At 41.9% G+C, this 15,069-nt stretch overlaps 1 protein-coding gene across 2 annotated transcripts; it reads left to right on the top strand.

The window, feature by feature from the left end:
- Positions 1-267: 267 nt before the first annotated feature.
- Positions 268-13,438, top strand: LOC115146849 (uncharacterized). 2 transcript variants are annotated; one of them, XM_029688867.2, is made up of 4 exons: positions 3,168-3,271; positions 6,038-6,133; positions 6,308-6,412; positions 9,150-13,438. In XM_029688867.2, the coding sequence occupies exons 3-4, from the start codon at positions 6,319-6,321 to the stop codon at positions 12,539-12,541; spliced, it is 3,486 nt and encodes a 1,161-aa protein (XP_029544727.2). In that variant the 5' UTR covers positions 3,168-3,271; positions 6,038-6,133; positions 6,308-6,318; the 3' UTR covers positions 12,542-13,438. The 2 variants fall into 2 exon arrangements, 1 of the variants encoding a protein (XP_029544727.2); XR_010460020.1 differs by lacking the exons at positions 6,038-6,133; positions 6,308-6,412; positions 9,150-13,438 and adding an exon at positions 4,245-5,369 and having other exon boundaries at positions 268-3,271.
- Positions 13,439-15,069: the final 1,631 nt, after the last annotated feature.

Genomic DNA, 15,069 nt, shown 5'->3' on the forward strand with positions numbered 1-15,069 from the left:
CCTTCCCACTACTTCCCTCATTTTTAGCACCACCTGGCATACTAACCAACATACAGGGGGTGCTCCACCTAGGTCTTACCTAGTGTGCATAGACAGATTCAATACTATGGGTTATGTATTCCTGCAGGCCTCTTGCCTAAACACTCCCAAGGTGCATTCCCCTTCCCCCCCTGGGAAGAAATGAAACATAATCATTTTCCTGAACAATTTCAATTAACCAAAAACACTAAGTCCTGTTGGCATACACATAGCTCGGAAGGAGCGACTACAAAATAATATCTACAAAACTTTTACTGACCTCCACAACAAGCAACACAGGACATAAAAATACACTCTCTTTATGACAAAAGAACACTGGCTTTTCTGAAGCTGGAGAAGGAGTTGGTAATTGAAGAGCCAGCTGTTTCCCCTGACGAGAGGGAGGGGTTAGAGCTCCAATCAGCGATGGGGCCGACCAATCAGCTGCTTGTCGAATCCAAGATTCCATTTCCTGAAATACACACATATATACACACACACATACAGTCGTGGCCAAATGTTTTGAGAATTACACAAATATTAATTTTCACAAAGTCTGCTGCCTGTATGATGGCAATTTGCATATACTCCAGAATGTTATGAAGATGAATTGCAATTAATTGCAAAGTCCCTCTTTGCCATGCAAATGAACTGAATCCCAAAAAACATTTCCACTGCATTTCAGCCCTTCCACAAAAGGACCAGCTGACATCAAGTCAGTGATTCTCTCGTTATCACAGGTGTGAGTGTTGATGAGGACAAGTCTGGAGATCACTCTGTCATGCTGATTGAGTTCGAATAACAGACTGGAAGCTTCAAAAGGAGGGTGGTGCTTGGAATCATTGTTCTTCCTCTGTCAATCATGGTTAACTGCAAGGCAACACGTGCAGTCATCATTGCTTTGCACAAAAAGGGCTTCACAGGCAAGGATATTGCTGACAGTAAGATTGCACCTAAATCAACCATTTATCGGATCACCAAGAACTTCAAGGAGATCTGTACCATTGTAGTGAAGAAGGCTTCAGGGCCCCCAAGAAAGTCCAGCACGCGCCAGGACCGTCTCCTAAAGTTGATTCAGCTGTGGATCGGGGCACCACCAGTACAGAGCTTGCTCAGGAATGGCAGCAGGCAGTTGTGAGTGCATCAGCATGCACAGCGAAGCAAAGACTTTAGGAGGATGGCCTGGTGTCAAGAAGGGCAGCAAAGAAGCCACTTCTCTCCAGGAAAAACATCAGGGACAGACTGATATTCTGCAAAAGGTACAGGGATTGGACTGCTGAGGTATGTACACATATAAGCACTGCTGATCACACACAGAGTTAGGAGAAGAACCGAGTACCAACAGGGTCCGGGGGTTACCTCCTTAATGAAGATTCCCTATCCTGACCGTTCATCACTGTGGGTGCTCTAACCTGCATCATAGTCTTGGTAACCTTTCTGATACATCCAGATCCACCACCTTCCGGTACTAATTATATGACGGCGTTGTCATTGATAAGAAGTAAAAGGGATAAACTATACACTACACTGACCATCAAGGATGGGTGACTTACACAATAGGAGGCAAAGATGTAGGATTTAAGGTAAACATAAAACAATTCCCTAGGAAAGCAAATAACTTTACAGCGATTGGTTTGGCCAGATTGAAGTACTCGGCCAACCCACTTCGGTTCACTATAACTCCTGATGAGCACCAGTGTTATAGACACAAGAATGGAACCAGGAAGTTAGGATATTTTAATGGATGTAAGTCTGATAGTTAATGTGATTGACTTTGGTTTGGAAATACAGGAGAACATTGTGAACCTCACAGCACCTCTAACTGATGTAGGGTACTTTCTATAGACACTATCAAAGGGTGCTTAGCTACTTTCTATAGACACTATCAAAGGGGGCTTAGCTACTTTCTATAGACACTATCAAAGGGGGCTTAGCTACTTTCTATAGACACTATCAAAGGGGGCTTAGCTACTTTCTATAGACACTATCAAAGGGTGCTTAGCTACTTTCTATAGACACTATCAATGGGTGCTTAGCTACTTTCTATAGACACTATCAAAGGGTGCTTAGCTACTTTCTATAGACACTATCAAATGGGTGCTTAGCTACTTTCTATAGACACTATCTAAGGGGTGCTTAGCTACTTTCTATAGACACTATCTAAGGGGTGCTTAGCTACTTTCTATAGACACTATCTAAGGGGTGCTTAGCTACTTTCTATAGACACTATCAAAGGGGGGGTTAGCTACTTTCTATAGACACTATCTAAGGGGTGCTTAGCTACTTTCTATAGACACTATCAAAGGGTGCTTAGCTACTTGCGCCCCAGGGTTATTTGTCCAACCAGTTTGAGTTAGTCATCAGAAGCCAGTTAAAGGAGACTAAAGTAGGCACAGAATGAGTTTTGACCAGAATGGGAGTAGCTTTGTCCAGATGGATACTATTCGTGCTGTTCGTGTGTGTATGTATGTGCGTAGGATATCTACTGTTTGTGTGGAGGTATGTGCGTAAGTAGGGAGTGAGCTATAATATGGATGTCTGTATTATGGACTTGAGAACGTTCTCTTAATAAACTGTACTAACCTTTTGCATAAGCTGAGTGCCTAATTATTGTTAAACCCAGGGTCTTACAAACCTCAGGAATTAGTCAAAGCTTTAAAAATGGTTAGTTCTTATCATTGGGATTGAAAATTCTCTTGACAGAAGGTCATACCTGTGCTGGAGGCCATCCAAGCTGCGGACCTTCCCTGTAAAAAAACAAACAATAAGGGACTCCCAACCCATTTCAAATTCAACAATTCAGCTCTGCTCTCTCAGAAAGTAGAAGAAGACATAAGCTCTGAAGGAGATGGTTCAGAGGATGATAATGAGGAAGGACTAGAGAAGATTGTCTGGAGGTCAACTTTTAACATTGCCAGAGCAAGTGAGGAAGATAATATACAAAAGTCTCTCTTTCTCTTTGCGTCTCTCTCGATCTCTCTCTCTCTCTCTCTCTCTCTCTGCACCTCTCTCTCTCACACAGAAAGTGTTTGAGCAATAAACTATTTTATTTCACTCTGAAGCAGAAGGAAGGTGTCATGTGATTTACAAGAAGACCACAAAAAAAATAAGAAATTCAAAACTGCTGACAGTCACAAAGTAATATGTAGGGAACCATTGTTGGAGCGCTATAAAATGGGATGTCAAGCCCCAGGCTACATCCATCAACAAACCTCTTTGGCACAGACGCATCTTTTCATCTGAAGACCTTGACGTATGTTTTTTTACTTACTCTTTAATATGTATATTTAAGTTTGAACTTTGTTACATTTAGTCTGATTGACATCCATCTACAACCTTCATTTTCTTAAGGTTCTGATGTAGAATCTGAATTTGATCACTCTTTTGTTGCTGAGAATTTCGGAAACTTGTAATGTATTTGAGTTTTGAACAGGCTTCTACAGTTTTTCACTTCCACTTTTGATTTTACCCTAACAAAAAAATATATCACCCCAACAAATATATCCCTTACTTATAATCCACATATTATTTTACATTTCCTGTTGCTACAGGAGTGCTTTCCTGCTGTAGCAAACTGGCTCAAATTAAGAGACCTGTGATTTTACTGGTCTACAGAAATGATCATTTAACAAGCAAACTTTTCAATTACATTTTTTGGATACACAAATTGTTTTTAAATATATTGTACTATATTGGTTTCATTTCAATTGACATTTTATTTCACCTATGTATTTTTTAAATGTAAAAACCTATGAGGAACGATGAGGAATTTGCAATGTCAGACAATTTCAGAATAGGTCTTAAAAACAATATGGGACATTCTGAAAACATTGACAGTTAGTGTTTGAAGTCAATTCTAGGTAACTGAGATTTCTATTCATAGTTCGGGGCTCTTGCTTTTCATAACTTCGATGAGTAAAACCTAATTGTTCCCTGTTTAGTCCACTTCCTCCTGATATTTATAATTACAAGTGACAGAATTTACCAGAATATCACAAAGTTGAAAAGTAACAGTGTTATCAATTTGGTTTTACTTCCTGCCTGAAGATCATGTCTATTGCGTGCACATATCCACAACACTAACGTAATTAAAAATCTAAATATGAGAAATTGAAAATTAAGGCAATTGATGCTCAGAAAAGTATTGAATAGAGTGTCAGATGCTCTCTTTTTTAAGTAAAACATTCCTTGTCTGTTTCTGTTTGCTTTGACATGGCATCTCAAAGAATCAGTGCAGTTAAGTCTAACCTACAAAACCTGCAAGGAAAACGGAGAAAATGGGTGGCGGCCATTCAGTTGAAGTGGACCATGAATCCCGACAACGCGCAGACCTGGCAGAAGCAGAAAAGAGAAGATTTGAGCAGGAATGCCTCCGGCTCAAGGGGGAGAAAGCGCGAATGGAAACAGAACAACGGATGGAAAAAGAACAACGAGAGGGGTTGGAGAGGCAGAGAGAAATACAACTTCAATCCCAAAGAAAGCAAGAGGAAGATGAAAGGACCAGGATACATAAAGAACTGACAGCATCAAAATAAAGAGATGAAACTGAGGGAAAAGTAGATGATTAAACTGTAGAAAATACATTGATGAGTAGACTACTAGAGAATATTGTTAATTGATGAAAACATTATTCTGAACACCGCAGCAGCTAAAGTCACGTTAAATTACTGTAACTATAAGGAGCAGTCTTTCTATATTCTTACATCTTTTAAAGGAAAAGATATCTATTCCTTTAACAGAGAATAATTAAATGGCTGAACAGAGAATAATTAAATTGCGATAGAACAATTATACGAGAACAAATCAGAGTCAGAAAGAAACCTCATTCAGGACGAATTCGAATGAGTCCAGATGGAGAAAGTAAGATGGAAGAACAACTGAATCAGTGCCAATGCAAGAGGAGAGGAAATCTATTGAATCCCAAAGAAAGCAGGACAAAACGCAAAATGTGGCAAACAAAAGAGACTATTAACTCAAATGATTGGATATCTTGAGCAATAAAAGCAAGTTTATGAGGCCTTACCTTGTAATGTTCTTCTCTTGTCTGGCGGTAGCAGTAAGTCCTGTGATTACCCAAGCAAATGTGTAAATGTAATCAGATGTAGCTTCAAGTCATCTAATGCAGTCTAGATCTTTTGCCGACATCCTGTGGGAATTTAATGGAGACATTCTTTTTTACAGATACAATTTAAGGCAAACTTTGGTAAGATTGGTCGTAACATTTTTTTTACAATCACATTTGATTGACTTCGTTTTTTTTGGGTTCAAACTGTATTGCCCAATAAGAGAAACCTGGTCTCATCACACACCGTCATATATTTTTGCTACAACTGAATAAACTATCATTCATATTTCTGCATCTGTTATTATCTCGATTTTTTTGTATATTTTTTGTGTAAAGATTTTTTATTTACATTATTGATCTAATTAAAGTGCAAATAATTTTACATTTACTTTTTACATTTTTATATTGATACCTTTAAAACATGTTTTTTCCCCCTCTGGCTTTGGCTAAAGTATAGATTATGATTAAATCAATTATTCAGGTGTACTGGCCACCCCACATAGCCTGGTTCCTCTCTAGGTTTCTTCCTAGGTTTTGCCCTTTCTAGGGAGTTTTTCCATATCCACCGTGCTTCTACACCTGCATTGCTTGCTGTTTGGGGTTTTAGGCTGGGTTTCTGTACAGCATTTTGAGATATCAGCTGATGTACGAAGGGCTATATAAATACATTTGATTTGATTTGATTTACTAAATGGGGCCTTATAAAGATAATGTAGGTCTGATGGCCGTTCCAAAGATTATGTTATCCATATATGACTATCAGTCACTCCTCCCTTACACAATTATAATTACACCAGCAGAAAAAACAGTGTGCAGTTCTTGAAATGAACTTAACACAAGGTTCCCATGCCATTGTGGACTCTGAGACCACAGAGCTCATGCTCACTTGGGATAATGTTTATGACTGAAGAACAGCATTTATACCTCATTATCTTTATTTTTTCCCCATTACAGAGGCGCAGCCTGCATAATCGAACGCTGAGCATCAAGGCTCTAGGGCTCGCCTCCCATCCCAGGAGAACAATACAAGACTGAGGGGGAGGCAGAAATGTGAGTGATTCAGATGACGTCCTCTTATGTCTGTCTTTTGTACCTTTTGTTATTTCAACCTAAAGTTTGACTCCCCTAGATGTAAAGCCCTGCATTCATCTTCATGTTTCTACTATACAGTAGTTCTGAAGTATATATATCCATGCATAAACCCCTGCTCTGATGTGTTTTCAGAACACGGAGTCATGTCTGACTCTGAGACCATTGAGACAGCCGCTCTGGGCCGACCATTCCAGCTGGGGATGCTGTATGACTGTCGCAGGGATGTCCTCATTCCAGGTACAGAAAACTATTACATTCATTGTCATTGTTTCCACAATAGAGTTGGATAGACTTGTCCCAAACCCTGATCTAACATGGGCAGCGTCATTGAGGGTTTTCACCATTTTGAAGTAGTCAAGTTGGTATGACTTGCATGGGTTACAGAAGCTACAAGTAAAACAAAGCCCCCTTGTGGAAACTAAGTGAATTGCAACAACACAGCCTGAATTCAAACACCTCTCGCCCTTCCGTCCCCCGCCACCTCCTTTAAATTTTGCATTTACTTCCGGTTTTGTACACCAGCTTTAAACAGCTGAACAAACAATATATCCTTATTTAGAACATATTTCACAGCGATTTAGATGGTACACTGATTTTCTACACTAAAGATGGCTTGTTTTGACACAAACTGACATTTAGAATTTTAGCAACCAGGTAAAGGCAGAGCAATTTCTACATGCTTGCCCCAGTTTTCCGTTGTTGGTTGTGCTGATATGTGGGCCTAAATCATTCCTTTGTGAATTTTTTTTGTGAAACACTATAATTTTATTTTATTATTAATGCAGACATTTTATGGACATTTTCTTAAATCACATTTCAATTTTTTATTTATTTAGCTCCTTTAAGGAAGGATAACAGAATTCCATTCAGGTCAGCAGGAGGGGTCAGCCAATGAATTATTCTTCTGACATTCATTCCATAACTGCAGGTGGCTGTAATTGACCAACCTTGGCTTTAATCCTGTTCAGACTATACAAACTGTAGCACTTCAGTTTTTTTTTACAAACTGCCAATACACTTATGAAAGTATAAGAAGAAAAAATTGACTACTTTCAAATTGATAGCCCTTAATGGCACTACAGATGCTGTCACAAAAGCATCCATTGCAAAGATGAGCTGTCTTCTACATCTCTATGGTCATCAGAGTTAGAAAAGCTAGAGAACCCGCAACATTTTGAAGTAGTCATATATAGTCATGCTGTTACAGAAGTGATTAATGGCAAAGATAGGTGTAGCTTTTCTAACAACTGTTGTCATGTCACCTAGAATAATTACTTTGAGTAAAATGTATCTTCAATTCATTCTTTGAATGAAACCATGTTTACATGTATAAACAATTCTGCATGTACCAGTCCTGGCCAAAAGTTTTGAGAATGGCACAAATATGAATTTTCACAAAGTCTGCTGCCTCAGTGTCTTTAGATATTTTTGTCAGATGTTACTATGGAATACTGAAGTATAATTACAAGCATTTCATAAGTGTCAAAGGCTTTTATTGACAATTACATGAAGTTGATGCAAAGAGTCAATATTTGCAGTGTCAACCCTTAGTTTTCAAGACCTCTGCAATCCGCCCTGGCATGCTGTCAATTAACTTCTGGGCCACATTCTGACTGATGGCAGCCCATTCTTGCATAATCAATGCGTGGAGTTTGGCAGAATTTGTGGGTTTTGGTTTGTCCACCCGCCTCTTGATGATTGACCACAAGTTCTCAATGGGATTAAGGTCTGGGGAGTTTCCTGGCCATGGACCCAAAATATCGATGTTTTGTTCCCCGAGCCACTTAGTTATCACTTTTGCCTTATGGCAAGGTTCTCCATCATGCTGGAAAAGTCATTGTTCGTCACCAAACTGTTCCTGGATGGTTGGGAGAAGTTGCTTTCGGAGGATGTGTTGGTACCATTCTATATTCATGGCTGTGTTCTTAGGCAAAATTGTGAGTGAGCCCACTCCCTTGGCTGAGAAGCAACCCCACACATGAATGGTCTCAGGATGCTTTACTGTTGGCATGACACAAGACTGATGCTATCGCTCACCTTGACTTCTCCGGACAAGCTTTTTTCCGGATGCCCCAAACCATCGGAAAGGGGATTCATCAGAGAAAATAACTTTATCCCAGTCCTCAGCAGTCCAATCCCTGTACCTTTTGCAGAATATCAGTCTGTCCCTGATGTTTTTCCTGGAGAGAAGTGGCTTCTTTGCTGCCCTTCTTGACACCAGGCCATCCTCCTAAAGTCTTCACCTCACTGTGTGTGCAGATGCACTCACACCTGCCTGCTGCCATTCCTGAGCAAGCCCTGTACTGGTGGTGCCCCGAACCGCAGCTGAATCAACTTTAGGTGACGGTCCTGGCGCTTGCTGGACTTTCTTGGGCGCCCTGAAGCCTTCTTCACAACAATGGTACAGATCTCCTTGAAGTTCTTGATGATCTGATAAATGGTTGATTTAGGTGCAATCTTACTGGCAGCAATATCCTTGCCTGTGAAGCCCTTTTTGTGCAAAGCAATGATGACAGCACATGTTTCCTTGCAGTTAACCATGATTGACAGAGAAGAACAATGATTCCAAGCACCACCCTCCTTTTGAAGCTTCCAGTCTGTTATTAGAACTCAATCAGCATGACAGAGTGATCTCCAGCCTTGTGCTCGTCAACACTCACACCTGTGTTAACGAGAGAATCACTGACATGATGTCATCTGGTCCTTTTGTGGCAGGGCTGAAATGCAGTGGAAATGTTTTTTGGGATTCAGTTAATTTGCGTGGCAAAGAGGGACTTTTCATTTAAGTGCAATTCATCTGATCACTCTTCATAACATTCTGGAGTATATGCAAATTGCCATCGTACAAACTGAGGTAGCAGACTTTGTGAAAATTAATATTTGTGTCAATCTCAAAACTTTTTGCCATGACTGTACACGTTGGAGATTGTTATTTAAATGTTATTTTATTTGTCATTCTCTTTTTAAACTGCAGGTATCACACTCTGGGATTCTGAAATGCTACAGAAAGACATAAATGTCTCTCCACAACCTAACACTGATTTCAAAATCATTGCTTCCGACTCAAGTGAAGCCAAGTCAGAAGCTTTGAATGTGTCTGCATCTCTGGAGGCCAGTTTCCTTGGTGGCTTAGTCAGTGTGAAGGGTTCTGCTGAATTCCTACATGATAAAAAGACCTCAAAGCATCAGTATAGGGTTTCTCTGCAGTACCGTACCACCACTCACTTCGAGCAGCTGACCATGGACCACCTGGGGGCAGGAAATGTGAAACACTGTAATGTCTTCCGAGAGGGTTCTGCCACACATGTGGTGACTGCCATTCTCTACGGTGCACAAGCCTTCTTTGTTTTTGACCGTGAGGTTTCCTCAGGAGAAAACCACCAGGATATTCAGGGAAACCTGCAGGCCACAATAAAGAAGATTCCCCTCATAACAATAGAAGGGCAGGCATCACTGAAGATGAGCGAGGAAGAGAAGCAACAGGCCAATACATTCAGCTGCACTTTCCATGGTGATTTTGCACTAGAAAACAACCCTGTCACATTCGAAGACGCCACCAGGCTGTATGCTGGCCTGCCACGTCTGTTAGGGGAAAAGGGAGAACATGCTGTGCCCATGACTGTCTGGCTCTATCCTCTCAAGAACCTGGACTCTGCAGCGGCCCAGCTAGTCAGGCAGATCAGTGTTAGCCTGGTGTGTCGCGCACAGCGAATCTTAGACGGGCTGGACAACACTGATGTACTATTCCGGGACTTGATGATGGAAGGCACGGCTATCAAGTTCCCTGAAATCAAAGCCAAGCTCAGCAAGTTCAGGGACTTGTGCTCAGAGTACAAGCTGGTTTTCCAGAAAGGTCTTTGCAAGGTTCTTCCCAACATAAGAGGAGGAGGAATGGAAGAAGAAGAGCTGATAAAAATGCTCAACAGTAAGGAACGCTCTCCATTCCAGAATGACCTTATGATCACGTACCTGGATGACAGAGAGAGAGAGATGAATGTTGTCAGCTCTTACCTTGACATAATGAAAGAGGTACAAGTTGTGTACTCAAGTAGTGAATTGGATGGAATAGTGCTTGGTCAAGCTAAAGATCATGTAGTGTGCTTTGCATTCTCCTCTTTGAAGGACAAAGATGAGTATTTGGTAGACTTGGAGAACTACTTGCTGGAAGAATCAAAGAGTGATTCTTCAGTGATACCATACGACCCCAACACAGTTGGGAAATCAGCAGCAGAAAAGTGGTTTCGCTCGGGGGAGGTAACCACCCTAACCAGGCAAATCATACAACTGTTCCTAGACTTCAAAGAGTCAAACAAAGACAGAGAAAATATTGCATTCTGCATTGCATCGATTCCAAGCAAATGCATCACTGCATCCTCCATCCATGTCTATGAGAGAGGGACACTGTTGAGTCCCCAATTTGAACTGCCATCAAAGCCAGGTGTCCCCACCATCAAGAGTCTGGAGCATGACTGTGTCCACGTGCAAATCAACCCTCCCCACCTTGGCGTCAAGTCTGTGGAGTCGTACCAGGTTTTGTACCAGGCTGTGCAGGCTGAATCTGAGTGGACAGAGATCAAAGCTGATGCTACCACTAACCAGGTCACCATCAGACGTTTGAACCCCTATAAAGACTACCGGTTCAGCTGCAGGGCGGTGTGTAGACCTGGTGTGAGCCTCTCCAGTGACTGGACAGAATACTCCAGGACCCGCCCATGTAGCCCCCCTGGACCACCCATAGAGAAAAACCTGGAACATGAAAGTATCAGAGTGAACTGGGACATTCCTACCATGGTGGGAGACGATGTTGAAGTCATAGGCTATGAGACTGACTACAGAGAGTGTGCGAAGTCTGTTGACAATAAGATGTGGCACACCATCAAAACCACCACCAGAGAGTGCACACTGGAAGGTCTAAAGCCTGAAACTGCATACAGTGTCAGAGTCTCTGCTAACTGTGGCGAAGCAGGGAAGAGTCTACCCAGTCCTGAGGCAGTGCTGACTACCATCAGGGCTTCTGACGCCCAACCGAAGAGGAGCCAATCAACAGGAGCAAGAAGTGAGGAATTTCTGAAGAAATCAGAGAAGGTTAAGAAAGGCAACCCATCAATCTATAGGCTGAATCTGGAACAGAAGTTGGATGTAATGGAATGTTTTGAACAGTACACATTTGGAGGGAAAGTTGAGAAAGGGAATAACAAGGTAATCCTGCTTCTGGGGTCCACGGGTGCAGGAAAAACCACTCTGGTCAATGTCATGATCAACTACATTCTCGGGGTGAAGTGGGAAGATCACTACCGCTTTAAGCTCATCCATGAGGTGACCAACAGGTCACAGGCTGAGAGCCAGACTTCAATCGTAACATCATACGAGCTCTACAACCAGCCAGGCTTTCAGATTCCTTATTCTCTGACCATTATTGACACACCAGGGTTCGGAGACACTAGAGGAATGGCACATGATAAACTAATCACACAGCAAGTTAAGGAATTCTTGTGTAATCCTTTAGGGATTGATCACATTGATGCAGTCTGTTTTGTAGTGCAGGCATCCCTCGCTCGTCTCAGTGCCAATCAGAAATACATATTTGACTCCATCCTGTCCATTTTTGGAAAGGACATTGCTGATAACATCCTGATGCTTGTGACATTTGCTGATGGGAAGGATATACCTGTGCTGGAGGCCATCCAAGCTGCGGACCTTCCCTGTAAAAAAAATAATAAGGGACTCCCAACCCATTTCAAATTCAACAATTCAGTTCTGCTCTCTCAGAAAATAGAAGAAGACATAAGCTCTGAAGGAGATGGTTCAGATGATGATAATGAGGAAGGACTAGAGAAGATTGTCTGGAGGTCAACTTTTAAGCAGATGAAAGCTTTCTTCAAAGCCTTGGAAAGCAATGAAAGCAAAGATCTAACAATGACCAAGAAAGTGTTGGAGGAACGTGAGCGTTTGGAGAAGGCCATGACACAATTGACCCCTCAGATCACAGCAGGTTTGTCAAAGCTGAATGAGATCAAAACGTTCGAACAGTGCCTGCAGAATGAGGACGAGAACATGAAACAGAACCAAGACTTTGAGACAGAGGTAGAGGTTCTAGTTGCGAAGAGGACCAAATTAAGTTGTTTTGCTACAAACTGCATTGTTTGCAAGTTCACATGCCACACCAGCTGCTTTCTGCCTAACGAGGATGACACCAAAAAATGTGCCGTGATGGATGGTTATGGTAACTGTGTCATGTGTCCAGGAAACTGCTCTTACCTTAACCACGACAAGGAAAAAGCCTTATGGACATATGAAACTAAGACAGAGAAAAAGACCATTAAAGAGTTGAAGGACAACTTCATGAAGGCACAGGAAAGTTTATGAACAACAAGCAGATGCTGGAGAAGATTGAAGATGAGTACATTGTAATCGAGGACAAGCTGAAATACTTGATCAAGCTGTCCTCCAATTGTCTTAAGAGGCTGAATGAGATTGCACTGAAGCCAAGCTCTCTCTCCACTGTGGAGTACATCGAGATACTCATTCGCACCGAAGAGGACCAACGCAAGCCAGGCTTCGAAGATCGCATTGTTGGGTTGAAGAAAATGAAATATGAGTCTGAGCTTCTGGAGAAGATGGCAAGAGGAGAGGAACTACTCCCCGATGAGCGACGCAAGGTTAAGGAGAAACAAGACAGACTGCAGAAGATCACAAAAAGACTCAACCAAATGCAGAAAGTAGTCAGAGATTGGCCAGGGAAGAAGTAGGCCTAACTCAATGTCAAAGTCCATGATCTCACCCTGCTTCCGACCAAGTGGCACGCTCGGTGGCTTGCGCTAATCAAGTGAATGCATCATAATGCAGTTAAATTTGTGGTATTAAATCAGATATATCTCTAGACCCAGTCAATTGTCAGCTTACTGGGGTTGATTGCAATGCTTTCTATTAAAACGAGCATCACGTAAACTCTCAGTTGACACATTTTCAACATTAAGTGAGTAAACTTGTGCGAGCCAGAACGGCCCACAGAACAGGAGCCTGCCTCCTGTTTCTGTAGCGTGAGGCAGCTTGATGTACAAACACACCCCCTGGACAGCTAGTCTATCACATGTTCTACATTAGTTCATCTAAATGAAGCAGCTGAACTTGTGATTGTGAACTACTGATTGTTAATGATTATCATAAGAGAAATGAATGTAGAAATAAAGCAGACATTCATATAAATATAGAGACCTACTTTCCCTTCGGGATGTAATAAAGTATCTATCAAAAAATGTATAACTTTTGCCTACTTTCATGTTGATTGTTTATCCTTTTTTATTTTAAGTCCTTTGTAATTCAAGGACTTCCTTTTCTATTGGGCACAAATTGTAAGTAATATGTTAGTCATGACATTGGAAAGAGCATGTTTGATAGGGGGGAAATACAAAGGAGTGTGTCCAGGGCAGTGTTTCTTAACCTTTATTCCAGGGACCGGCAAACAATGGTCCCTCTTGTGTCAGGGACCGGCAAACTATGGTCCCTCTTGTATCAGGGACCGGCAAACGATGGTCCCTCGTGTCAGGGACCGGCAAACTATGGTCCCTCTTGTATCAGGGACCGGCAAACTATGGTCCCTCTTGTGTCAGGGACCGGCAAACTATGGTCCCTCTTGTGTCAGGGACCGGCAAACTAGGGTCCCTCTTGTGTCAGGGACCGGCAAACGATGGTCCCTCGTGTCAGGGACCGGCAAACTATGGTCCCTCTTGTGTCAGGGACCAGCAAACTAGGGTCCCTCTTGTGTCAGGGACCGGCAAACGATGGTCCCTCGTGTCAGGGACCGGCAAACTATGGTCCCTCTTGTGTCAGGGACCGGCAAACTATGGTCCCTCTTGTTTCAGGGACCGGCAAACTATGGTCCCTCTTGTTTCAGGGACCGGCAAACTAGGGTCCCTCTTGTTTCAGGGACCGGCAAACTAGGGTCCCTCTTGTGTCAGTTCTTGTTTGGCTGAGAAATCGCCCGGAAATTGCAGTCCCAAAAACTACGAAAAATATTCCAAATTAGCTCCATAATATCGACAGAAACATGGCAAACGTTGTTTATAGTCAATCCTCAAGGTGTTTTTCAAATATCTATTAGACAATATATCCACCGGGACAATTCGTTTTTCAGTAGGACCGATTGAATAATGGCTACCTCTGTATTTTACGCGAGAATCACTCTGGGAGCATCAGGTGACCACTTGCGCAATGTAGCCGCTTACGGGTATTCTTCAACATAAATGCATAAAATTACGTCACAATGCTGTAGACACCTTGGGGAATACGGAGAAAAAGTAATCTGGTTGATAGCCCATTCACTGCTCAATAGGGACACATTGGAACGCAGCGCTTTCAAAACATGAGGCACTTCCGGATTGGATTTTTCTCAGGCTTTCGCCTGCAACATCAGTTCTGTTATACACAGACAATATTTTTACAGTTTTGGACACTTTAGAATATTTTCTATCCTAAGCTGTCAATTATATGCATATTCTAGCATCTTGTCCTGACAAAATATCCTGTTTACTACGGGAACGTTCTTTTTCCAAAAATGAAAATACTGCCCCCTAGTCACAAAAGGATATTATTAAGCACCGTAGAACTGACTAAACTAGTTAATAAACAGCTCAGGGACCGGCCAGCAACATCACAGGGACCAGCACAGGTCTAGGGACCAGAGGTTGAGAAATACTGGTCTGTGTAAGTGGCACCGTTCTTGACATTTAAGGTATGAAATTCACAAGACACTGTTCATTCTCATTATTCTCAGCATGACAGTGTTGCTTTTGGGAATGCGAGGTCCTCAATATTTGCATAGGAGTAGAAAACAAATGTTGGATTCTAGCTTGAAATGTACTTTTTTATGTTACCATACTAGAACTAATTGATCA

The sequence above is a fragment of the Oncorhynchus nerka genome, linkage group LG19 (assembly GCF_034236695.1).
Source record: "Oncorhynchus nerka isolate Pitt River linkage group LG19, Oner_Uvic_2.0, whole genome shotgun sequence".
Taxonomy (NCBI): domain Eukaryota; kingdom Metazoa; phylum Chordata; class Actinopteri; order Salmoniformes; family Salmonidae; genus Oncorhynchus; species Oncorhynchus nerka.